Genomic DNA, 27,601 nt, shown 5'->3' with positions numbered 1-27,601 from the left:
TCCTACCCTTGTGAGCTACGGCCCAGGCCAGTACAGAGGTAGTCTTACTTGCTTGCAGATGGTACTCCTGCAGTCTGCACTTCACTGGCTCAGTAATGGCAGCGAGTAGCCTGGTTGTAATGGCGCCTTTTTCTGGGTTGGTGGAGCATCAGCACGCACAATATGCACTCCACCAACCCTTCCCCCAGCCACTAATCTGCGCACTCCTATCGCATACGTGCGCTACACACCATCCCCTCCACCCAGCTTCAACACTAGCATGCGCTACACCAACCGATCCCCCAGTCTCTGGAGTCTGGACATTAGTGCATACATGCACTCAACCAACCCTGCATTCCTGTAGTGGCGGCGCCGAACGTTAGTTTGACACCCCTGCTCTAGTACATGGATCATAAAGGGACATTAAAGGGTCATAATAGTCAGAAAATGACATGATCTAATTTGTTAGATACTGTAATTTTAAGAATATCGACATTACACTACCGTGTGTTTAACCCCCACAAAGAGGTTCAATACACAGTAAAAGTTCTGCTCAGGACCCGCAGAGCACTTCTGGTCTGGAGCAGATACCAAAGTTGACCCAATCAGCAGCGCTACTCCCACAACTCAGGTGTGTAACTAGCATTGCTGCTTGGATCAGTGGTGTTTTAAAGGGATATGAAACCCAAATGTTTTCTTTCATGATTCAGATAGAGTATGTGATTTTAAATAACTTTCTAATTTACTTCTATTATCAATTTTTCTTTGCTTTCTTTGTATCTTTTGTTGAAAAGTAGTGACGTAAGCTTAGGAGCATTTCTGAAGCACTGTAGTATTGCAGCAGTTTTGTAACAATGTTTTCCACTAGCAAGAACACTAGAGGGCAGCACTATTTCCTGTCATGTAGTGCTCCAGATGCCTACCTAGGTATCTCTTCAACACAGAATACTATGGGAACAAAGCAAATTTTATAATAGAAGTAAATTGGAAACTTTTTAAAAAAAATGATGCTCTGTCTGAATCACAAAATATTTGTTTGGGCCAGCACTGCACCATGTGTACTAACGGCACTTCTGTGTGTTTGCAGGGGTTAAATACACAGTAGTGTAGGGTTGATAGTCTTATGTCATTTTTAGACTATTATTGCCCTTTAAAGTTTAAAAACCTATTGCTTTTGTGTGAAAATGTGTGATTTGTGTAACATTCTCTACAGAAACCAAAGAGCAAGTTTTGTAATTTAGGATTTTTATAAATACAATATTCCTTTCCCTTCTTATAATGTGAAGTCCAATATTCTTACTTTAGCAGAGAAAAGAAGGATAGTGTTTAAAATGTAATTTTAGGGTTAAAATAGTAAACTAATTTTTATAATTACAACATTCTAGACTTCAAAGACCAATGTAATTATGTGAGCATTTTAGTGTCCAATTTACTTTGGAAATAAATATTTTCATTCACCAGCAGGGGGCGACAACATAGCAAACAACTTGTAGTAATAGAGTTGGGAATTGAGTGGCTAGTTAGTATGCTGTAGACCATAGAGTTGCAGTTTCGTGAGTAGATTGTCTTCTCACACACACTTCCGGTAAGTGAGAAACATGGGTGCGTACCGGAGAAAACGTGGTTCGGCTAGGGAGCCTATGGTCGTTAGCAAGAAGGCCAAGCTACAGCCAGAGGAGAGAGCTGCGGGAACCGGAGAGGAGTATAGCGTTCCACCGCCTGTGTCTGAGGTATTTTATATAGTGTGATCTGTGCACACAGACAGCCAACCTGGTATATAATGTGATCTGTTCACCCAGACAGCCAGCCTGGTATATAATGTGATCTGTGCCCACAGACAGCCAGCCTGGTATATAATGTGATCTGTGCCCACAGACAGACAGCCTGGTATATCATGTGATCTGTGCCCACAGACAGACAGCCTGGTATATAATGTGATCTGTGCCCACAGACAGACAGCCTGGTATATAATGTGATCTGTGCCCACAGACAGACAGCGTGGTATATAATGCGATCTGTGCCCACAGACAGCCTGGTATATAATGTGATCTGTGCCCACAGACAGCCTGGTATATAATGTGATCTGTGCCCACAGACAGACAGCCTGGTATATCATGTGATCTGTGCCCACAGACAGACAGCCTGGTATATCATGTGATCTGTGCCCACAGACAGACAGCCTGGTATATAATGTGATCTGTGCCCACAGACAGACAGCCTGGTATATAATGTGATCTGTGCCCACAGACAGACAGCCTGGTATATTATGTGATCTGTTCACCCAGACAGCCAGCCTGGTATATAATGTGATCTGTGCCCACAGACAGCCAGCCTGGTATATAATGTGATCTGTGCCCAGACAGCCAGCCTGGTATATAATGTGATCTGTGCCCACAGACAGCCAGCCTGGTATATCATGTGATCTGTGCCCACAGCCAGCCAGCCTGGTATATCATGTGATCTGTGCCCACAGCCAGCCAGCCTGGTATATCATGTGATCTGTGCCCACAGCCAGCCAGCCTGGTATATTATCATGTGATCTGTGCCCACAGACAGCCAGCCTGATATATTATCATGTGATCTGTGCCCACAGACAGCCAGCCTGGTATATTATAATGTGATCTGTGCCCACAGACAGCCAGCCTGGTATATTATAATGTGATCTGTGCCCACAGACAGCCAGCCTGGTATATTATAATGTGATCTGTGCCCACAGACAGACAGCCTGGTATATTATAATGTGATCTGTGCCCACAGACAGCCAGCCTGGTATATAATGTGATCTGTGCCCATACAGCCAGCCTGGTATATTATAATGTGATCTGTGCCCATACAGCCAGCCTGGTATATTATAATGTGATCTGTGCACACAGCCAGCCTGGTATATTATAATGTGATCTGTGCCCATACAGCCAGCCTGGTATATAATGTGATCTGTGCCCATACAGCCAGCCTGGTATATTATCATGTGATCTGTGCCCACAGACAGCCAGCCTGGTATATTATCATGTGATCTGTGCCCACAGACAGCCAGCCTGGTATATTATCATGTGATCTGTGCCCACAGACAGCCAGCCTGGTATATTATAATGTGATCTGTGCCCACAGACAGCCAGCCTGGTATATTATAATGTGATCTGTGCCCACAGCAAACTAGTTCAGGAGTGAGCAGGATTTATCAAAGCAATTCTAAAATTGTTCCTATAAATCTGTGCCCACAGACCCGGTACATAGCGTGATCTATGCCCACAGACCCGGTATATAGCGTGATCTGTGCCCACAGACCCGGTATATAGCGTGATCTGTGCCCACAGACCACCAACCTGGTATATAGCGTGATCTGTGCCCACAGACCACCAACCCGGTATATAGCGTGATCTGTGCCCACAGACCACCAACCCGGTATATAGCGTGATCTGTGCCCACAGACCACCAACCCGGTATATAGCGTGATCTGTGCCCACAGACCACCAACCCGGTATATAGCGTGATCTGTGCCCACAGACCACCAACCCGGTATATAGCGTGATCTGTGCCCACAGACCACCAACCCGGTATATAGCGTGATCTGTGCCCACAGACCACCAACCCGGTATATAGCGTGATCTGTGCCCACAGCAAACTAGTTCAGGAGTGAGCAGGATTTATCAAAGCAATTCTAAAATTGTTCCTATAAATCTGCATACTACTGAATCCTCTGATTTAATCCTCTGGTTCGCAGAAGTTCAATAGCTTTGCATATCCATATCACTTCATCTCATCTGAAGACAATTAGGGAGATATGTGGCAGGGTTAATCTTGTGAAGTTTTCAGTGTGCACTTACAGTTCTCACAACTTGAAAACCTACAATTTTCAGACTCTGATTACAGGAAAAGGGGACAAAGTATAAAATTAAAGTATATTACAAAATTGTTTTACTATGTATTATTAAACATTTTATATTACACAACTAAAAGTGGTCTTGCAAGCATAAAAATTCAAATATTTGTTTTAGCTTTCTTTCAGAGCAGGATTTGACAAATTACTTGAGGTAGGAATCCCTGGCTTCTATAATTCTGAGTTTTGCTCCTCTTATGTGTACAGTCATTTGCAGAACTATTCCATTGCTTCTAATAAATGTATGGCCGAGTCTTCAGTACTGGTTGCAGTTAAAGGGACAGTATACTGTAAAATTAGTTTTTCCCTTAATGTATTTACAATTGCTTTTTTTACCAACTGCAGAGTAAAAAATGTATGAAAATTAGCTTTTTAAGGCTTATTTCTGTATATTAAAGCTCTGATTTTGTGTTTTGAAGCCACAGCCTAATAAAATAGGTTGAGCTTGTAGGTATAATCAGATCTCATTACTGTATCACATTGTGCACATATACCTGCTTCTTTATCTTATATATGTCCTTAAAACAATCACCAATACTTTGAGAGAACAATGGAAAATCAACATTTTATTACCTTATCTCTGCTTTATCACACTGGGAGTGTAATTTCTTCTGCTGGCTGTGTTTACAAAGCTTATCTATAGCTGGTACGCGCGGCCACAAACTTTCAGAATAGGTGGGGATACCACATGCTAAATTAACTATTTCAAATGCCAATATAAGGGTAAAGGAGCTACTTGTAAACAATTTAATACACTCCAGCAGATAAAGTGGATCATTGGGAACAAATTAGAGGGGAGAAAATTTTTGAGTAAACTGTCCCTTTAAGTTTCAATACATTAGCTGATCCTTGTTTTAGAGTTAAAAAAAAATCACTCCTGTGGTTACCTCCTTATAGTCATATTGATTAAAGCAGCCACATTAGTCCAGTGATTAAAGGGACATTGTACACTAGATTTTTTTTTTTGCATAAATGTTTTGTAGATTATTTATATAACCCATAAAGCCCCAAAGTTTTAGGATACCGACGTATACCTACTCCAGCTTGCTTCTGCTTGTGTAAAGAGTCTGTTCATATGCAAAGGAAGGGGGAGTGTCTGCTTTTTCCCACTTGCAGTGGGTGTTCAAGTAACCTTTTAAACAGACCTAAACTGGAAGCTTCCAAGTAAGTTTTTAAACGGTTTTATACTGGATTTTTATATCAGTATATGGGGGGAATTGCAATTTTTTTTAATTTAAAAACGCGATTGCGATTTAATCGCGATTTTATTAAAAATTACTATAACACCTTAATTTTTAAATAAAACCTTTATTTAACACTACAGAATCTTACTGTACATGTTTCTCAATGTCCAGTACACTCTTGGAGCATAAAAATACAAACCAAAAAATTGTTTTTTTTTTGTTTTTTTTAAAAAGAGTCAGTAAGGCTCTTTAAAGTTTTTGGACAATACCCACTTTATTGCTCACAACTTTTGAGCTGTCCCACCGCCACACCACTCCCAGATGACTCCCACACACTCTTCAATCTATTCCAAAATGGCAGTTTTCGCGGGCATTCTCAGGTCCGCCTACGGCTGCACACTGGTCCGCCTCTCATCCTCCCTCTCCGCCTCCGTTTTCATGACGATCTAAATATTTATTTATTTTTTAATTTGCGTACTGTTGCGTTTTTTAAACCTCCGCGTTTAATCGCTGTTTAAAACCGCATCCACGATTAATCGTGCAGCCCTAGTGCATATTCTTTATAGTAGGGTCTATTACATGCACTTACAGGGAGTGCAGAATTATTAGGCAAATGAGTATTTTGACCACATCATCCTCTTTATGCATGTTGTCTTACTCCAAGCTGTATAGGCTTGAAAGCCTACTACCAATTAAGCATATTAGGTGATGTGCATCTCTGTAATGAGAAGGGGTGTGGTCTAATGACATCAACACCCTATATCAGGTGTGCATAATTATTAGGCAACTTCCTTTCCTTTGGCAAAATGGGTCAAAAGAAGGACTTGACAGGCTCAGAAAAGTAAAAAAAAGTGAGATATCTTGCAGAGGGATGCAGCACTCTTAAAATTGCAAAGCTTCTGAAGCGTGATCATCGAACAATCAAGCGTTTCATTCAAAATAGTCAACAGGGTCGCAAGAAGCGTGTGGAAAAACCAAGGCGCAAAATAACTGCCCATGAACTGAGAAAAGTCAAGCGTGCAGCTGCCAAGATGCCACTTGCCACCAGTTTGGCCATTTTTCAGAGTTGCAACATCACTGGAGTGCCCAAAAGCACAAGGTGTGCAATACTCAGAAACATGGCCAAGGTAAGAAAGGCTGAAAGACGACCACCACTGAACAAGACACACAAGCTGAAACATCAAGACTGGGCCAAGAAATATCTCAAGACTGATTTTTCTAAGGTTTTATGGACTGATGAAATGAGAGTGAGTCTTGATGGGCCAGATGGATGGGCCCGTGGCTGGATTGGTAAAGGGCAGAGAGCTCCAGTCCGACTCAGACGCCAGCAAGGTGGAGGTGGAGTACTGGTTTGGGCTGGTATCATCAAAGATGAGCTTGTGGGGCCTTTTCGGGTTGAGGATGGAGTCAAGCTCAACTCCCAGTCCTACTGCCAGTTTCTGGAAGACACCTTCTTCAAGCAGTGGCACAGGAAGAAGTCTGCATCCTTCAAGAAAAACATGATTTTCATGCAGGACAATGCTCCATCACACGCGTCCAAGTACTCCACAGCGTGAATGGCAAGAAAGGGTATAAAAGAAGAAAATCTAATGACATGGCCTCCTTGTTCACCTGATCTAAACCCCATTGAGAACCTGTGGTCCATCATCAAATGTGAGATTTACAAGGAGGGAAAACAGTACGCCTCTCTGAACAGTGTCTGGGAGGCTGTGGTTGCTGCTGCACGCAATGTTGATGGTGGACAGATCAAAACACTGACAGAATCCATGGATGGCAGGCTTTTGAGTGTCCTTGCAAAGAAAGGTGGCTATATTGGTCACTGATTTGTTTTTGTTTTGTTTTTGAATGTCAGAAATGTATATTTGTGAATGTTGAGATGTTATATTGGTTTCACTGGTAAAAATAAATAATTGAAATGGGTATATATTTGTTTTTTGTTAAGTTGCCTAATAATTATGCACAGTAATAGTCACCTGCACACACAGATATCCCCCTAAAATAGCTAAAACTAAAAACAAACTAAAAACTACTTCCAAAACGATTCAGCTTTGATATTAATGAGTTTTTTGGGTTCATTGAGAACATGGTTGTTGTTCAATAATAAAATTAATCCTCAAAAATACAACTTGCCTAATAATTCTGCACTCCCTGTATATAAAAATTGGTGTATACTGTCCCTTTAAAATGCCAAAGTAGCAAAAGCGCTTTTTTCCCCTCTAAACGGTGAATTCAAAAATAATGCGCCTTTGAGATTCTCCTTTCTTGGATTTGTGATAATCTACAACTTCCATCCTATTGTTCAGTATTGCTTCGTACCTAGGAAAATAGCTTTCAGTCTTATTTTTTTTTTAATGTATTCGTTCAATAACAATTTAGTACCACTAACTGCACGACACTTGTTTTTATACGGAAATATAAAGTATAGATTAATTTTATGTATACGAAGATCACCTGTGACATGGTTAGTTTGACCACGCTTTAATACTATGTTGTAACATTTTAATTGTCTCTTCATTTTTCTACACATGGCCATATGTATAAAATGATCTATTACCGTGTAGTATAAAACAAAGTTCACTAAATTACTTTTTATCATAACCCGCAGGGCAAATGGAAGAACAAGGAGAGAGTGCTCATTTTTTCCTCCCGCGGCATCAATTTTCGCACAAGGCATTTGATGCAAGATTTAAGAACATTAATGCCACACTCTAAAGCAGGTACGATTTTTGCTGTAGTCAGTTTTGCATTAAATAAAAATAGAGTATTTGTAAAGCTAATCTGTTCTGCAGATTTGCATAGTGAGTTAGTTACATTGCAGTAAGATGTTACAGTATGTTTGCACCCCAAGTATAATAGGTTACTATATACAAAATATAGATTTGTGCTCCTCATTTTGTCTTATTTCATTCTCTCTTATTTCATTCTCTCATTTGCAGATACTAAAATGGACCGTAAAGATAAGCTTTTTGTGATAAATGAGGTAAGAATTGTAATTCATTTAATATCATTTACCAATTCATTTTTTCAGAAAAACTTCACTTTTATTGTCTAATGTAAGATGTGTATTGTTACGTCATTTAAAGGGACAGTATACACTAATTTTTTATATAACTGCATGTAATAGACACTACTATAAAGAATAAGATGCACAGATACTGATATAAAAATCCAGTATAAAAATGTTTAAAAACTTACTTAGAACCTCTTAGTTTAGCTCTGTTGAAAAGGTAGCTGGAAAGCCCACTGCAAGTGGGAAATAAGACACTCCCCCCTCCCCCTTCTTTTGCATATGAAAAGACCCTTTACATAAACAGGAGCAAGCTGGAGAAGGTAGCTGACGGTATTCAAATAATACTTTGGGGCTTGGTTAGGAGTCTGAAAATCAGAGCAATGTTATTTAAAAATAAGCAAAACTATACATTTATTTAAAAAAAAAACTTTATGGGCTATATAAATCATCTACAAAACATTTATGCAAAGAAAAAAATGTGTATAATGTCCCTTTAATGACCTCCTTTCTCTGTGTTGATAGTATATCCATTAGTCTTTAATCATATATTTGAGGTGGATAATTACTCCTATTATTAATTTTTTCTTCATTCTCTTGCTATCTTTATTTAAAAAGCAGGAATGTGATGCACAGGAGCCGGCCCATTTTTGGTTGAGAACCTGGGTTATGCTTGCTTATTGGTGGGTAAATGTAAGCCTCCAATAAGCAAGTGCTATCCATGGTGCTGAACCTAAGATGGTCTGGGTGCTAAGATTTACATTCCTGCTTTTAAAATAAAGATATCAATAGAACAAAGATAAAATTAGTAAATTAGAAAGTTGATTAAAATTGTATGCTCTATCTAAATCAGGAAAGAAACAATTTGGGTTCAGTGTCCCTTTAAATAAAAACGGGGGTTCATGTTCCTTTAAGAGGAAACGTTGAGGGGAGGGGGAATAATGATTATTAACCTCTGCACTGTTTTTGAGGTGCAATCTAGTATGTAAAATATAGCTAGTTGTTAAGAAAGCAAAATTATTTTCTACAAAGAGGAGTTACAGTGTAAAGACTATAACATAAAGTAAGCTTTAGTTCTATATTGTTTAGAATAATTTGTAGGTTAAATGCAGTTAATGTAGATCTAGATAAGCCAATGTTACTCTTGCAGATTTATTTAGATATAGAGAACCAGCACCCCCCCACCCCCTCAATTACCAGGTCAAGATCATTATCAGGTTTCATTATGCAGACGTGATTATTCAGTTGTGAATATACAGAAGTATACTTGCTTAGATAGTTGAGTGGTCTGGCTTTGGAAGATGTCAGTCTAGTGTGGGTCTCTGACTGGCTAACGTCTTTCTTTGTGTCATCAGATTAGCCTTGTTTTGCTTGGGATGACGGTGAATTCTCTCTCTCTCTGGTTTGTGGATCCTGTATTTTATATATGTCTTGTAGTCATGTTGCTGATCGATTAGAGACAAGTATCCCAGCGCCAGTGAGTTGTGTATCCTCTGTTGATCAAGGCTAATTAAACCATAAGATTTAGTTGAACATAATTACCACAAATTATGGTCAGACATCCACAAATCTTTACAAAATTGGTCTTCCAAAACATTGTCATGGAGGGGATGAATACAAGCAATTTAAATATACAATCTTACCTAAAAATCCTCCTGTATTATGTAAGCAGTACCTATTCCCCTGTCACCAACTTTATCTTCATTAACTCCAAAAAAGTATTAATAACTTTTGAGGAATAGGCAGGAATTAGATCAGGTAGCAGGAGCAGTATTTTAATCTTGGCTTAAATTCGCACAAATCCAACATTTTTTACACACCTCACCTAACAAAGATGACCTACTTAGGACCTCAACAGAATTTGAGAAATGGTACTTGTTGGAGGCTCCAATGAGAAGATCCTTAGCATTATCCAGGCGTCTCTTGAGTGGACTCCATGGGAGGACTTTGTCTACAAGTTTTTGGAATGGGGTGCTGGGTGATAACTTGGAAGTGAAAACTTGGTATAAAATTTACTGTAGGACACAAAAATCCTCAGTATCGCCTCGGATGTTAAAAATACTTTTGCAGTGGTTTTTAACAACAACCCATATTTACCCAGGTCAAGAGGGCCTTTGTTGGAGGAACTGTAGGGAGAGGGGGTATTTGACACATTTGATGGAGTTGTCAGTTTCTACGTCCTTTATGTCGAGAAGAGGCTTTGGGAAGACTTTATTTGGCACTCAATTCATTTTACAGCCCAAACAATTATAAACCTATATGCTCCTGCAAAAACTCTGATTAGCAATCTTTCAAATAGTTATCAATCGTGCAAAATCCTTGATTGTTAGATCGTGGAGAGATGTCCAAGTCCCTACCAGAGAGAGATTCATTAATTTTAGGAGGTAGGGTTGCCACCTCAGCCATGTTTCCTGGACACTTATGAGTTATACATGCTGCAGGGTATGTAGGTAGGAACATGAATTTCACTGCTGGACAGCTCACAAATAGTGACACTGAACAGCACTATTCTTGTTGCTCTCTGCAAACCCTGCAGCATGTATAACTCATAAGTGTCCAGGAATTAATGGCTGAGGTGGCAACCCTATTTAGAAGGTTATGGTTATAAAAGACCAAATATCAACTTTTTTCTAAATGAAATTTTTTATTGGGATCAATTCAAATCTACTTATACACTTCTTTTCCCACCCTTCCATTACTAACCTCTCCTTTATACTCCCCCTTTTTACTTAGACGTTTAATCCCTCATATTCATATATATCGTATATCTTTCACTTTCATTCCTTAGATCCAGATTAAAGTAGAAATAGGGCTTAATTCTTTTAAATAAATACCTTAGTTATAACATCCTGTTATTACCTGGATATGAAACTGACTTTTTAAAGCAATGTCTTTTGTGACCTGAAGATTAAATTGCTTCTTTTTTTGGTTTATATACTTAAAGGGATAGTAAAGCCATTTTTTTCTTTCATGCTTCAGATATGGGCATGCAATTTTAAACAACTTTATAATTTACTCCTATCATCAATTTTTCATCATTCTCTTAGTATCTTTATTTGAAAAAGCAGAAATGTAAGCTTAAAAGCCAGCCCACTTTTGATTCAGCACCCTGAATAGTGCTTGCTGATTGGTGGCTACATTTACTCACAAATCAGCAAGAGCTACCCAGGTGCTGAACCAAAAATGCGCCGGCTCCTAAGCTTAACATTCCAGCTTTTCAAATAAAGATACAAAGAGTATTAAGAAAAATTGATAATAGAAGTAAATTAGAAAGTTGCTTAAAATTACATGCTCTATCTGAATCAAGAGATCATTTATTTTTTTTAATCCCTTTTAAGACTTTTAAAGAGTTTTGTTTGCCATGACGTTATCTGAACTTGATGTATGATTATAATCTTTTTCTGAGTTTGATTTTACATTAATAAAGTTTAATTGAGGGGGGAAAACAAAAAAAAAATAATAATTAACTGACCTTCCAACCTTTGTTATGTGTAATCAACTATTAGCTGGTGTTTGTATGATATCAAGTAGAATACATTTCTTTGTACTTGAAAGCCAGTAAAAAGTACTTTAAAGTTTATTTATTTTATCTACACACAACATGGAAGGTATCCACTTTCATTGATCACAAACTAAAGCCTATCGTCATTACAAATTACCTTTATGTATTAACACTATTCAACTGTATTTATCTGAATTCTTATTGGTCTAGTACCTTCTTGGAAGGTGTTTAGGGATATAAACGTGTTTTCCTATTCTCTTCAGGTTTGTGAAATGAAAAACTGCAACAAATGCATCTATTTCGAAGCCAAGAAAAAGCAGGATCTATACATGTGGTTTGTATATCTTTCTGTTTTTATATTTCACTTCCGGTTGAGAGATAGAAAAAAAGTGTTTGATATAAAATAAATGATCTATTGGGCAGCTGTATTACTACAACTCCCATGGTTCTTGGATAAACTAAAAGTGATGTCACTTCCTTTTATGGATGAATGGAAGTTCCTCCACCAAATTACTATATAAAGAGGGTACAAATAACAGCTAACTAATCTTGAGAAAGGCCTAATACTAGGCTGTAACAAGTTGACTATTAGCTGTTTTTTGTTTTTTATATATTCCTTTTTTTTGTATTTTGGCATTTTTTATTGTTGCATTTACAACTGTGTTCAGTCTGTATTTTTGATTATCTACTGTATATACATTTTGGAATCTGGATCCATTATAGGGATTTGTTTGTAGAATACTTTGTCTATTTAATTACAATTTTACACAGTCTACTTAAAAATGTTTTATTGTTTAAAAGAAAATATTTATTATCACCCATTCCCCAGTTATGCATAACCAACAGTTATATTAATATACTTTTTACCTCTGATTACTTATATTTAAGCCTCTGCAGACTGCCCTTTATCTCAGGGCTTTTTACAATCTTGTATTTTAGTAAATTGGTGCTGGTTCTTATATAACCATTATCATTCTCCACAGGAGAGAGCACAATATTTATATGGGACACATGAACTAGCACTGTCTGTTGTGCAAGATAGAAAAAGCACTGAGATAAGGGGAGCCGGGAGGGGCTTAGAAACGGGCAAAAGGAGAGGTTATAAAGTATCAATTCGACTGTCCCTTTTAATTATGTGATTGTTTTATCTGTTACTATAGCACTTACGATGTTAGCACTACAGTTTAGTTTTTTTGTTTTTCTCCTGTTACTTGTTTTAGACTGTGAGTTAGGAGTCTAACAGTTGAGTTTGTGCTTTTTGTAGGTGTGTGCTTAGTCTTACCTTCTATTGCAATATTTCAAATGTCTCCCTTGTTGAAACTTATCTGCTTTCTATTAGAGCATGCTGAGGTATGCTCTGGAGCGTGCTTGTGTTTCTAAACTATATATTTATATTTATTTATATTTGTTGCTGGCTCTACTGCTTATGCACATGCACACTTTCTTTGTATAGTATGACAAATATCTGTATAGAACATCTTTTTAATATCGGATCCTTTCTTTTTAGGTTATCAAATTCTCCTAATGGACCATCAGCAAAGTTCTTGGTTCAGAATCGTAAGTTAATTAAAGATTATTTAAATTGTAAAAATCCACTGGAACATGTGCAGTGTCTGCTGATACGGATATATAACACAACTGCTTATCAGCGCTAGTTGCACGACTCTGCTGTGTAACTAGCGCTGCTGATTAGATCAGAAGCAGTGCTCTGCAGGTCCCGAGCGGTACTTCTACTGTGTTCAACCACTTTGCGCCACCCCTTTTGTTGTAGGCTTCTCTTGAAGTACTTGCCCGCTCTTACCACGTTTTTATTGTTTTAGTTCATACACTGGCAGAACTGAAGATGACAGGAAACTGCTTAAAAGGATCTCGTCCTATTCTCTCATTTGACCCGGTCAGTATATTCATTCTCTGTATCTGTCTTTGTTGGCTATTTATGGTTTTTCAAAACCTCTAAATATGTCATGCATAGCTTATCATGTAATTGTATTTTAATAAGGTAGGGTGGTCAATATGCCTTAAACTCTGTTTAAAGAGCCTTGATACTGTTTTAGAATATAAATCATATTTAGATTTATCAGATAAAGGACCAATACACTAGAATATGCTTTACTTTGAGGAAGACTTGGAACCTAAAGCATTATATTTAACCCCTTAACGACCGAGGACGTGCAGGGTACGTCCTCAGAAAAAAGGCAGTTAATGCCTGAGAACGTACCCTGCACGTCCTCGGTTTGGAAAGCAGCTGGAAGCGATCCTGATCACTTCCAGCTGCTTTCCGGTTATTGCAGGATGCCTCAATATCGAGGCATCCTGCAATAACAATTTTTACCCCTCCGGTGCAGAGAGAGCCACTCTGTGGCCCTCTCTACACCGGACATCGATGGCCGCAATCGTTGGTGGGTGGGAGCTGCAGTGGGAGGCGGGTGGGCGGCCATCGATGGTTGCTGACACACAGAGGGGGGCGGGATCGGGGGCGGCAAAGTCAGGGGCGCGCACAGACACGCGCGCGTGCACGGGGGGCGGCGGGCGCGTGCACGGGGAGGGAGCGGGTGGGAACCACTTACACTACACTATGTAAGTGGGAGGAAGAGGGGGAATACATGCCCCAAAAAAAGTAATCTAAGGGATCTGGGAGGGGGTGGGGGTAGGGGTTGGTCGTGGGGAAGCTACACTACAGAAAACCATAGAAAAATAAAATAAAAAACAGAAAATATATTGTAAACTGGGTACTGGCAGACAGCTGCCAGTACCCAAGATGGCCCCCAATAATGCAGAGGGGGGGTTAGAGAGCTGTTTTGGGGGGGATCAGGGAGGTTGGGGGCTAAGGGGGGATCCTACAAAGCATATGTAAATATGCTAAAGATTTTTTTTTATTTTTTTTTAAAAAAAAAACACGTTTATTTTAGTACTGGCAGACTTTCTGCCAGTACTTAAGATGGCGGGGACAATTGTGGGGTGGGGGAGGGAAGGGAGCTGTTTGGGAGGGATCAGGGGGTCTGATGTGTCAGGTGGGAGGCTGATCTCTACACTAAAGCTAAAATTAACCCTGCAAGCTCCCTACAAACTACCTAATTAACCCCTTCACTGCTAGCCATAATACACGTGTGATGCGCAGCAGCACTTAGCGGCCTTCTAATTACCAAAAAGCAACGCCAAAGTCATGTATGTCTGCTATTTCTGAACAAAGGGGATCCCAGAGAAGCATTTACAATTATTTGTGCCATAATTGCACATGCTGTTTGTAAATAATTTCAGTGAGAAACCTAAAATTGTGAAAAATTTAGCGTTTTTTTTAATTTGATCGCATTTGGCGGTGAAATGGTGGCATGAAATATACCAAAATGGGCCTAGATCAATACTTGGGGTTGTCTACTACACTACACTGAAGCTAAAATTAACCCTAGAAGCTCCCTACATGCTCCCTAATTAACCCCTTCACTGCTGGGCATAATACATGTGTGGTGCGCAGTCGCATTTAGCAGCCTTCTAATTAGTAAAAAGCAAAACCAAAGCCATATATGTCTGCTATTTATGAACAAAGGGGATCCCAGAGAAGCATTTACAACCATGTATGCTATAATTGCATAAGTTTTTTGTAAATAATTTCAGTGAGAAACCTAAAGTTTGTGAAAAAGTTAACAATTTTTTTTATTTGATCGCATTTGGCGGTGAAACGGTGGCATGAAATATATCAAAATGGGCCTAGATCAATACTTTGGGATGTCTTCTAAAAAAAAATGTATACATGTCAATGGATATTCAGGGATTCCTGAAAGATATCAGTGTTCTAATGTAACTAGCGCTAATTTTGAAAAAAAGTGGTTTGGAAATAGCAAAGTGCTACTTGTATTTATGGCCCTATAACTTGCAAAGAACATGTAAACATTGGGTATTTCTAAACTCAGGACAAAATTTAGAAACTATTTAGCATGGTTTTTTTTTGGTGGTTGTAGATGTATAAAAGATTTTGGGGGTCAAAGTTAGAAAAAGTGTGTTTTTTTCCATTTTTTCCTCATATTTTATAATTTTTTTTATAGTAAATTATAAGATATGATGAAAATAATGGTATATTTTGAAAGTCTATTTAATGGCGAGAAAAACGGTATATAATATGTGTGGGTACATTAAATGAGTAAGGGGAAAATTACAGCTAAACACAAACACCGTAGAAATGTAAAAATAGCCTTGGTCCCAAACGGACAGAAAATGGAAAAGTGCTGTGGTCATTAAGGGGTTAAAGAGATAGTTTAGTCAAATTTGAAATTCAGATAGGGCATGGAATTTTAAACAGCTTTCTAATTTACTTTTATCATCAAATTTGTTTTGTTCTCTTGGTATTCTTTGTTGAAAGCTAAACCTAGGTAGGCTCATATGCTAATGTCGAAGCCACTGAAGGCCGCCTCTTATCTCAGTGCGTTTTGACAGCTTTTACACAGCTAGACAGCGCTATTTCACGTGTGCCATATAGATAACATTGTGATCACTCCCGTGCAGTTATTTATGAGTCAACACTGATTGGCTAAAATGCAAGTCAAGGGGGCAGTCTGCAGAGGCTTAGATGGTAATCACAGAGGTAAAAAATGTATTAATATAACAGTGTTGTTTATACAAAGCTGGGGACTGGGTAATAAAGGGATTATCTTTTTAAACAACATTTTTGGAGTAGACTGTCCCTTTAATATAATATACAATGTACTGGTAGTAGCTCTGATCATATTGGCTACTTTTTTTTAATGTTCACAGCTGTATATTAAAAATTTTGAATGGTACCTCCCATTTTTCAGTAAATTACATTCTATAGATAATCGTTGTTACTATGCTGTCCAATGTGCCTAATGTTTCTGTCAGTGCAACATACACAGATTCATTTGTGCCTCCTGAGCTAGTTTTATGAAGTCACATCAAGCCATAGTTACGTAAAAATTTGTTTTTCAGGTCTTTGATCAGGAACCTCAGTATGCTCTATTAAAAGAGCTCATTACACAGGTAATTAGATTTGTGTTAAATGTATTTGCTTAAATATGTTCTCAATCTCAACTATGTTCATCCTGAAACTGTTAATATCTTAAAACAGATTTTTGGAACCCCCAGATATCACCCTAAAAGTCAACCTTTTGTGGATCACGTATTCACTTTCTCAATAGCAGACAACAGGATCTGGTTTAGAAATTATCAGGTGAGTAAAGTAATGCTTGTAGACACTTAGTACAAGTTATTCTGTATAAAATGGTTGCTAGGTGATTTATTGGATTAACAATGTGTAGTCTACAATAATTTCTTTTGTATAACCTCTTGTGTTTCATCATTGTGCCAGCAAAAGTGTGTGAACTGAATACATTCCTCTGATGTGCTTAGTACCCAATAGTGCATTGCTGACTTTATATAGTTATATGGAAACAACATTGCAATAACAAAAATACCATAACACAAGTATTTTCTTTTGCCACTTTTAAGTCACTTTAACTGGGCAGTAAACCAACAAAATAATGTTCTATAATTCTACAACAAAGTATTACAGAGCTATTTTACTACGAAGTTCAGTTTTGCAGCACGCCACTCCTGGCTCTACTGAGAGGGTCTGTTTTTTTTTTTTTTTTTCTTATCGCATCACGGCACGCTTTCTGGTCACAACGGGCCCGCGTCGTGCCATTAAACTGAATGTAACTCAGTCTGGTAACGGGAGCGAGCTACATTCAGTTTAATGGCGTGACCAGACAGCGTACCCGCGATGCGCTTAGAAAAAAACAGACCTGCTCAGTAGAGTCAGGAGCGGCATTCTGCAAAACTGAACTTGGTAGTAAAATAGCTCTAATACTTTGTTGTATAAAGTTGGCGCTCAGCTAATGTTACATAATTCTGCACTGTGTGCAGAATTTTATATAACATTATTTTGTTGGTTTACTGCCAATTTAACTATTTAATTGCAATTTAACTTTTGGTAAACCTTTATATACCTGTCTGTTTGCAAGAATAATTATAAAATGTAATCTTTATAAGCACATTTTTAGAGATGACTTTCGAATTATTGCAGTTATCAGTTGCCATTCATTTATACGTATATATAAGTTATGCGGTATGATAAACAAAGTACTGCATGAGATATATATATATATATATATATATATATAAGTTATGCGGTAAGATAAACAAAGTGCTGCATGACATATATATACGTCCTATTGGGTTAAGGAGTAACAGCCTCACTTAGTCATATGTGATTAAAAATCTATAATGGGCTTGAAACATTGTTCCTTCTATTGTTTGATCCTCACACCTATATTGCAATAAAGTTCATATTATTGATGCAGCTCAGTTTGTCTGCTTTTTATTTATAAAACTTCAGTATTTTGAAGTTAATAGTATAACGGGTGATTTGGACGCTGTCCTTATATTTTTCTAATTGACAGATTATAGAAGAAGATGGTTCTCTTGTGGAAATTGGACCTCGTTTTGTTTTGAATTTAATTAAGATTTTCCAGGGAAGCTTTGGAGGACCAACATTATATGAGAACCCCAGATATCAGTCACCTAACATGGTACAGTATTTATTATTTTCTTGGAAATATAAAATCTATAAAAATATGCCGCTGAATTCAATAGAACATCTCATTAAAGAGATATTATAATCAAATGTGCATGAGTGTATTTCACCTTTGATTAGAAGCCATTTTGCAATACATTTATATTGGCAAAAATGTTTCTAGTAAAGACTACATCTGTGATATCAAAGTATTAAATTAGAATTGACTTAAATGTATTTTAAGCATTTGTAAATTGCTAATAGTACAGTCTTCCCCATGAAATTAACTCTCTATGATCTTCTGATGAGGTTTTCTAACATGCTCCACGGAACATAACTTATAAGATTAATTAAATACAAAATGTTTTTTTACCTGATAAATTAATTTCATGGTGGTGAGAGTCGACGAGCTATTACTGGGATTTAACTCCTGGCCACTAGAAGAAGGCAAAGAGGGCCTAATCTCTAAGAGCACTTAATCCATCACAACTCTCTGGTATTGTAGTCTGACGTATAGCCAAGACAAGTGGGTAAGGAAAGGACAAAGTAGGGAAAATAAGTTGCAAACTAGAACTTCCGACAGAACGATTTAGTGTAGTTGGGAGCATACTGAATTGTAACTTTGATCCCAGATCTGTTATAGACAGCTGCATTGTCACAGAGTCTATAATGACTCTTAGAAAAGAGACTTTTGATAAATGAGAAAGAACTCTTAAATTAATTCTTCATCCATGTCTGCTTAGAAAACAGTAGACTGTTGGTATGAAATACAGCTTTTGGAAAAAATGGAGCCTGAACCAATATGTCATTGAGGTGTAGAGCCACTGAACTACAGGAGTTCTTCTTACAAAAAGAAGTCCCTATAACCTTTGTAAAAATTCTGGGAGCTGTATGTAGACCAAATTGAAGATCCACGAACAGAAAATGTATTGTCCTGAAAGGTGATTCTTAGAAACTGGAGATGGTCTAGGAAGAAGATGGAATGCATCCTTCAAATGTTGAAATAAATTGATCCTTTTTAATAAGGGATAGTATTGTCCAGATTGTTACTAATTTGAAAATAGGAACTCTGAGAAATTTGTTTAAAGTCATTAAGTTCAGAATTGGTCCACAAATTCCCTCTTTCTTGGGAGTAATGGAAAAGGATGGGATAAATTCCTTGGCCTTGTTCCAAAATTTAATCTACAGCTTATAAAATTTGTGAAGTCTATTGAAACATCAGACAGAACACACCTTTCCTTAACGAGATATGAAACTCAATTTATTTCATCATTCAGATAGAGCATGCAATTTGAAGCAACTTTATTCCTATTATCAATTTTTCTCGGTTTTCTATGTATCTTTATTTGAAAAGCAGGAATGTGAGCTTTGGATCTCGGCCCATTTTTGGTTCAGCGTCTGGGTAGCGCTTGCTGATTGGTGGCTAAATGTGATTCAGGAATTACAAGGCTGAACCGGTAATAATTCTGCAAAATAGAAAATAAGTGTGCATACTTGGAAGCAGCATAGCCACCAAAGCTACAGAGTGACAATCCTTTAAAACCTGGAGCAAAATCTAAAGCACTCCCCTGTTATGGAGGAAACCGAAGGAGTGATGATTCCTTTAGAGGCAAGAGTAGCATTAGACTGTTACCTAATGTGACCCATTCAGGAATTGCAAAGCAGCAATTATAGAAAATGCAATTGTTATCAGTGGATCTACTCTCTAAAGGATAGTGTAAGGTAGTGGGGACAAATGTCAGTATGCTCCATGAAAGCACACACACAAAATAAATAAAGACAACCACAATTGTTTTTTTTTATTATATTTTTTTTTACTGTAAATGAAACTAAAAGAGTAAACAAATTGTCATGAAACAATGTAACTGGCACTTTGTAGAATAAAGTCTCAGACAGATAATCTTGGGCCATAAGTATTAAATGGAAAACCCTCCTTGCGTCATAATAGTGAATTATAGTAATGTACTTCATAAAAATCTAGCCCGGCATAAAAATGAATCAAAATATCTTACCCTTTAGTAATAAGACATTTGAAAAATGGGAATAGCCCTGTTACTAACTATATAAGTTAGTGCACAAAAAACATAAAATACCCATAGACTCGCTCTCACTTTGCCAAACGGTTAAATCATTTTTACTGTGTGTATAATAGAGGTTATAAGGTTGCATTGAGATGTAACTCCCTGGTGAATTCACTGAATATTAAATAGCATGTATTACCACATAATAATGTTTCCATAATTACTAGACTAAGTATGAAAACTGTAAGTAATAAAGGTAGAATGTATTTACTAATAGCCTGTGGGCTATGTGAGTGCAAGAAATGGCTGCACTTACATCAGATGCACCCACTCCAGCGTTCACACTGGCTGTAGAAAAGACTGCTTCCAGTAGAGAGCCCATCCAGCGATGTGTATGTCACAACAGAGGATCTATGTGTGGAGTATATTAGACGCAAGAGGAGGAGGCTAAGAGACCATTCCCCATGACACCTGTGGTAGGCTTGGGACTAACTCCTCACTGGGTGTAATTGTGCCTCTGCCCAATATTCCAATCTCCCCTCAGTCTCTCAGTAGCAGCTCTCTGAGGGTGAAAATGGGCCTGAAATCGGTCTGAGGACCCTTCTCAACAAAGAATCTGGAACACCTCAATTCTTCACCTTCCTCCTGTGAGGCAAAGAAAAGACTAGAATACCAGAGAGGTGGGAGTGATTAAGTGCTTTTAGAACTTTGGGATATGGCCAGGAGTTAAATCCCAGGAGTAATGGCTCGTGGACTCTTACCACCTTATGAAAGAAAAGACGATGTCAAAGCAACTGTAATTTTTTTGTTCTCCCCTTAACGTTTCCAGTGCTTTGTTATCCCAGCTGCAGAGTATTAAATGTACTAGAAATTGATTTATTCTTGCAATCAAAATAGCTGTTTTTGGGCTTTGAAACCATCACCTATAATGAAAATGTCAGCAACTATTTGCCTTTGTGTAGTGAAAGAGGTAAGATAAGCATATCTGCTCTTTCTGCAGGCTCAGGTCATTTGAATTGGCCTGTTCTTGAGTAAAATGGGATGTGGTTTCAATTAACAAAAGCAGCTGCTTCGATTGCAATAATAAGCTTTAAAGTGATGGTAAAGTTAGCTTCAAGTCGATGAAGTATATCATTATGCGTGACAAATAAATATAAGGTTCATTCATCATTTTCTATATATTGTAAGAATAATAACGTAATTACCTTTATAAAGTTATTTCATAACGTTAGTTAATTCAACCCGTATATATTTTTTTTTCCCCCCCCCTTGATCACGTTTTTTTTAAGCCAATTGATTTTCTGGCCGTTAGGCGGCCGTCATTCGTCATCCGCCCCTATATTTATCTGCGCGTGCGCTAGTTACTTATTCTAAACCTAGATAAACAGGCTCGCTCCAGTTTTGCGCATGCATATTAATTCTAGCTTGTTAACCATTTATTCATCATCTGCATAATATACGGATCGCATGCGCAGTGAAAAAAGCCTCGGCGAATAGCGCATACGCATTGGAAGTTTGACTCGTGAACAAGCTTTTTAGAGGGGTGGAGAGTGTGGGTGGGACCTCTGAAGAGCTCAATACTTGAGGAAGATGGAAGTATGGTTTGGGAGGAGTCAGGAGACGAATGGTATGAAATTTCAACTAAACTTTTTTTGCAGAAATAAATCGATAATTGCCAAAAAAACTTAGCGACTACATTAAGGAGAGATTCATAAATGCTAGGTTGTCTTCATAACAGCATCATTTTACCTTCACTTTAAGGATTCATTTCTTGCCTACTTTGTTTTTTTTTATACAAAAAGGAAAAATTGAAGGGAAAATGATTTCTTCACCGCATACCTGACATTTGTTTAATTTGTAATGAATATGCATACCAGACGGAAAAGGCTAGGCATGTAAAAGGAGAATAAACCCAAATAACAAATGGGAAAGTTTGGTCAATGCATTGTTTAGTGCAATATATTGTCACTCAAATATATAAATTGTGCATGTGCATCAGTTATCTTTTCTCTGTGTTCTAATTGGCATAAGGTAATATTTTGTTTCAAATGAATAATTTGACTTAAAGTGATTGTAAACTTTACTGAATTAAAGGCCATTATTAACAGGGGTATTTTAATTCATTACTTTACAACAACGTTTTTTTTTTTTAAATACCTTTGCGTTATGGTAAACGTGTGCCCGCATCTCCTGCTGTATTTAGCATATGGATGACGAATCTGGCTTCCTGCAATCGTTGCCTGCCCCACGAGCTGGGCGACAAAGGGGGCATAGAACGATTGGAGGAAGCTGGATTTGTCATCAATCTTCTAAAGAAAGCAGGAGATGCGGGCGGAGGATCGGCATTATGTTTACCATAACACGAAGGTAAGTATTTTAAAAAAAATAAGCGTCTTCGTAAACTTCAATGAATTAAAGTGCCCCTGTTTTTAATGGCCTTTTAATTCATTAAAGTTTACAATCACTTTAATATGTTTGAAAAAGTTTATTTTACCGCAAAAGGTAGAATTATGCTTTTTCTGTTAACGAGTACGGAGTTTTTGTGTGTTTTTTTTTCTTTCCTATGGCATGGAGAGTCCACAATTTCATTCCAATTACTAGTGGGATATTTAACTCCTGGCCAGCAGGAGGCAGCAAAGAGCAACCCAGCAGAGCTGTTAAGTGTCACTTCCCTTACCCATAACCCCCAGTCATTCTCTTTGCCTTTATCACGGGAGGATGTGCAACAATGGTGTCTAAAGATATTAATCCTTTAATGGGTACTTTTCCCTGCACTCAAGGATGGGGGCTATGCTGTGTCCATGTCAATCTCTTTAGTAAGAGTAATGGTGGCTTTTAGCAGTTAGACGGCAAAGTAGTCTTTGCTTAACTTCTAACATTATTGCTACCCCTATATAGAAAACCAGGGTTGGTTACTCTGTTTTTTTTCTTTGACTGCAGGTCCCTATCAGAGATTGCTGACTCTGTCACACTTGAAGTTGGTGAGAAGAATGAAGACTTTTAACCGTGACTCCCTGTAGCCCTGCTCCCATGGCTTGTAATTAAATTTGGCATTAAAGTGATGGTAAATTTTTTGCTATATAAACATACATTCTTATAGCTTAAGTCATAACTTTCTAAATCGCTATGTTTTTTGTTTTTTTTGGTTATCTAAAATGTTTGATTATAATTTTTATTAGAATTTACTAACGTCATGGGTCTTTGCTCCACCCACGGCATTCCTTCCTGATCAGACGTAGAGAGCGTTACCGCCCGCTCTTTACGTCGCTCTATGGGCATCTCTTTCTTCAACCTCAGCTTTGCGCATGCGTTACATTCTTTATACAATACTCTGTAACATGTATTGCATGCGCATAGATAACGTGGGCGTGTTTGGTTATATCTGTGTCACCGACTGGCCTGGATTTAAAAAAAACCCACAAAAAACGTGACTTCAGAAAATCAAAGGCGGCAGTTGCACGGGTGGACGAACGGAGGTGAAATCAACAAAATATTTACAAATACAGACCAATTGTGGCAGTTTCATCAATTAAACAAGTTATTTTTTAATTTTCTATTATAGGATCGCATGTTCACTTCAGGGTTCCTTCCTCCTCCCTAATCTAGATTCTCTGAATCTTGTCTCTCTGGTGTAGCTTAGTGGCTAGCTCTTCTGCCTAGGAGGCAGAAGGTTGGAAAATCAAATGCACCCTCGGTTGGTGGCCCTTTTGTGTTGTGACTTGTTTCAGTGTACTTGGAAATAATTTGCAGGTTCCCTTCTAGAACAGATTTAGACTGCTTGAACCTAGTCTTCGTCTGGCTTTGTTATTTTCTGATAAGGTTATTTATACTATGCTTCAGGCTCGTAAGCCTGTTTCTTGTAACATTTACCATCAGGTTTGGAGTATATCCCTGTATTGGTGCGAATCAAAGGGTTTTCTCTTGAAGTTGGTTGAGAGTTCCTTGCAGTCTGTCCTTTCTTCAGGAGGGTCTGGAGAAGGGTTTATCAGTCAGTTCTCTGAAGGGTCAGATTTCTGCACAAATGTCTGGCAGATCTGCCAAATGTTCAATCCTTTGTTCAGGCCCTGGTCAGAATCAGGCCTGTGTTTAAACCTATTGCTCCTCCATGGAGCCTTAACCTTGTCCTTAGAGTTTTGCAGCAGGCTCCATTTGAGCCTATGCATTTGTTTGATATTAGGTGGTTACTGTTGAAGGTTTTGCTTCTAGTTGTTATATTTTCTGCTCGCAGAGCTTCTTTTCTTACAACTCTGCAGTGTGATTTTCCCTTACCCTATTTTTCATGTGGCTAAGGCGGTTCTTTGTACTATATTGGGGTCTTTTTCCCAAAGTGGTATCGGATCGCAACTTCAATCACGGTATTGTTGTTCCTTCCTTTTGCCAAATTCCTTCTTCTAAGAAGGAACGTCTGTTACTTAACCTGGATTTTGTACGTGTTTTTAAATCTCTTCCACCCTGTTTGTTGTTTTTCACTGGTAAGCCTTAGGGCCAGAAGGCCTCTTCTCTTTCTCCTTGGTTGAGAAGTGTTATCCGGTTAGCTTATGAATCTGCTGGATAACAGCTTCTTGAGAGAATTACGGCTCTTTCTGCTAGAGCTGTCTCCTCTTCCTGGGCTTTCTAAAGTGGTTTTTCTGTGGAGCAGATTTGCAATGTACCCAGATGGTCCTCTTTGCATACGTTTTACAACTTCTACAAAATGTGATACTTTTGCCTCGGCTGAGGCTTCCTTTGGGAGAAAAGTTCTTTTGAGCGGTGGTGCCTTCTGTTTAGGTCTGCCTGTCTTGTTCTCCCTCCCTTTCATTCTGTGTCCTCTAGCTTGGGTATTGGTTCCCACTAGTAATTTGAATGAAATCGCGGACTCTCCATGCCATAGGAAAGAAAACAAAATTTATGCTTACCTGATAAATTTCTTTCCGGGCATGGAGAGTCTACGACCTGCTTTTATTTAATTTTAAGACAGAAGTTGTTTTGTACAAACCTCAGGCACCTCTCTACCCTTGTGTTATCTTCTCTTTCCGTTTCCTTCGGCCGAATGACTGGGGGGTTATTGGTAAGGGAAGTGACACTTAACAGCTCTGCTGGGTTGCTCTTTGCCTCCTCCTGCTGGCCAGGAGTTGAATATCCCACTAGTAATTGGAATGACATTGTGGACTCTCCATGCCCGGAAAGAAATACATCTATAAGGTAAGCATACATTTTTGTATTTTTGTTCGTTTTTTAAGTTAACTAAATGTTGTGGTAGGGCCAGATAGCACCATTTGTTACTTGGATTTTGTGTAGAAGACTTATATAGGCAGTAAGCAGTAAATCATATTAAATCTGGGTTCTGAATATTCTAATCATTTGGAGACACTGCTGAAAAAAAATCAGGAAACCCAATGTTATTTCTACAGCCCCCACATTCTTTGCTAATGTTTATGGTAATCATTTTTAATCTTATTTTGCTAACTTAGCATCGCCGCATGATCCGGTTGGCTACAGCTGCAAAGGTCAAAGAAAAACAGAAGATGAAGGAGTTGCAGAAGATAAAGAAGACTGAGGAGAAAGAGATTCTCCCCCGCGATCCCACATCAGAAGTCTTCCAAACCCCAGCTGAGGAGAAACCCCAAATCATTGAAATGGAACCACCTCCACAAAAACCCAGTGTTAAGAAGAAAGGCAAAATGTTTAAACGGCACAGAATGGTGCAGAAAAAAGTTTGAACTGTGGGGGTTTGGGAATGTTTTATTTAGCTTTCAAGAAAGAAAGGTTATGTTTGTTTTATTACAATCATTAAAACTGATCTTTTCCACTTGCTTTGTCCAACAAGAAATCCTTCTACAATCTGCGTTGGCGTCAGGTAAATGTCATGACTGCAGCTTGTTTGTTTAACCGTTTATATACAGCAACTGCTGTCCATTTTGTGTATAATGTTCACAGATTTTTCCATATGTGTAAAAGTAAATCATTCTCAAGTAATAACACGCTAGTCCATGTTTCTGTGGTTTAATATTAAAATCAGTCATTTGAAAAACTTGTGTACTAAATAGGGCAAATTGAAAACTAGAATCGGTAATGTGTGGTTAGTTGTATGTAGTTTACGCTGGAGACTAAAAATATTTAACCCCATTCCTGCCCAGACTTATTTGTCTACATCCCGGAGGCTGGGACTGTTAAAAGTGTATCTTCCGAGTCTGCAGCCTCCCTCGACCACCTTGATTCTAAAAGCCATTCGCTGGAAACTGCCTATGTTAAAAACAGGTACTTATACCGGACAACTTCAGGAGACCTAAGCATTCACGTCATCCGCTCCTTGTATCATACTGGACTGCCCTTATTACTGATGTGACACAAGATCACCAGGACTTTACTATAGCATATATCGTTATGCTCACAAAATCTTGCGGTTAAGAGACAAGGATACTCTGCAGTACAAGCCGTTTAGCAGAAAGTAGTAAAAGACCCAAATATGGTAGTATGTTTAGACATTGCTGGCTTAGAATCAAACTTATACGGACTGGTTGATGTTTTTTTTGTAAATTAAAATGTATTATATCATATTCTTTAATTGTTTGAAACCTATAGTTTATATGTTTTGGGCTAAACAGCACATTAAGAAAAGTTTGTTTCTCAAAATGGTGGCCCAATTGTTAGAAGTCCTGGTTCCAGAACTCAACTCTTGTATTCCAGTCAAACCTATACTCCATACCATTATATCTCAGTAGGCTAGGGACTATAGATGTGAAGTAACAATCATCTAACACATATACAGTATAATTTTCAATAGAAAGTCTGTTGCATGTAGGGTTAGACTTAGATTTAGGGGTTAATAAATTTAGTGTTGGGGCGGCAGATTAGGGGTTAATAAATGTAGGTAGGTGGCGGCGATGTTAGGGGCGGAAGATTACGGGTTAATTAACTAGTGTTTGCGAGGCAGGAGTGCGGCGCTTTAGGGGTTAATATGTTTATAGTGGCGGCGATGTCGGGAGCGGCAGATTAGGGGTTAATAATTTTATTTTAGTGTTTGCGATGCTGGAGGGCCTTGGTTTAGGGGTTAATAGGTAGTTTATGGGTGTTAGTGTACTTATTAACACTTTAGTTATGAGTTTTAAGCGACAGCTTTGTAGTGTAAATAAAACTCATAACTTCTGACTTTAGAATGCGGTACGAATCTTGACGGGATAGGGTGTACCGCTCACTTTTTGGCCTCCCAGGACAAGCTTGTAATACTGGTGCTATGGAAGTCTCATTGAAAAAAGACTATACGCAATTTTCCTAAGTTAATTTGCGGTAAGGCCAAAAAAGTGTGCGGTGCCCCTAAATCTGCAAGACTCGAAAAAGCAGCGTTATGAGGCTTAAAACGCTGCTTTTTTACTCATAACGCAAGACTCGTAATCTAGCCGATATTGTTGTAAAGTGTAACATGAACCCTCATTGCTTATCTGTATGTACTTTCTTATGTTCTCAATAAAAAAAAATTGAAATCACACGATAGCATGATAGAACGCGTGATTTAAATTTTTACTTATTTG

General features: G+C 38.2%; 1 protein-coding gene across 1 annotated transcript; it reads left to right on the top strand.

Annotated features, from left to right (window-relative positions):
• The first annotated feature begins 1,546 nt into the window (after window positions 1–1,546).
• BRIX1 (biogenesis of ribosomes BRX1) lies at window positions 1,547–26,051 on the top strand. Its single transcript, XM_053701197.1, has 10 exons — window positions 1,547–1,709; window positions 7,646–7,757; window positions 7,977–8,020; window positions 11,813–11,883; window positions 13,057–13,106; window positions 13,370–13,443; window positions 16,488–16,538; window positions 16,627–16,728; window positions 17,960–18,088; window positions 25,544–26,051. Exons 1-10 carry the CDS (start codon window positions 1,578–1,580, stop codon window positions 25,790–25,792), a joined length of 1,014 nt encoding a protein of 337 aa, XP_053557172.1. The 5' UTR covers window positions 1,547–1,577; the 3' UTR covers window positions 25,793–26,051.
• The last annotated feature ends 1,550 nt before the right edge of the window (window positions 26,052–27,601 follow it).

The sequence above is a fragment of the Bombina bombina genome, chromosome 2 (genome assembly GCF_027579735.1).
Source record: "Bombina bombina isolate aBomBom1 chromosome 2, aBomBom1.pri, whole genome shotgun sequence".
NCBI lineage: Eukaryota > Metazoa > Chordata > Amphibia > Anura > Bombinatoridae > Bombina > Bombina bombina.
Note: the sequence above shows the minus strand (reverse complement) of the source record. Positions and strands in the feature narration are given on the sequence as shown.

Coding starts and splice junctions, on each gene's coding strand:
- BRIX1 (XM_053701197.1), top strand. CDS start 1,578: ATGGGTGCGTACCGGAGAAAACGTGGTTCGGCTAGGGAGCCTATGGTC. Junction 13,107..13,369: donor AAAGTTCTTGGTTCAGAATC/GTAAGTTAATTA, acceptor TTATTGTTTTAG/TTCATACACTGGCAGAACTG. Junction 16,539..16,626: donor TAAAAGAGCTCATTACACAG/GTAATTAGATTT, acceptor ATCTTAAAACAG/ATTTTTGGAACCCCCAGATA.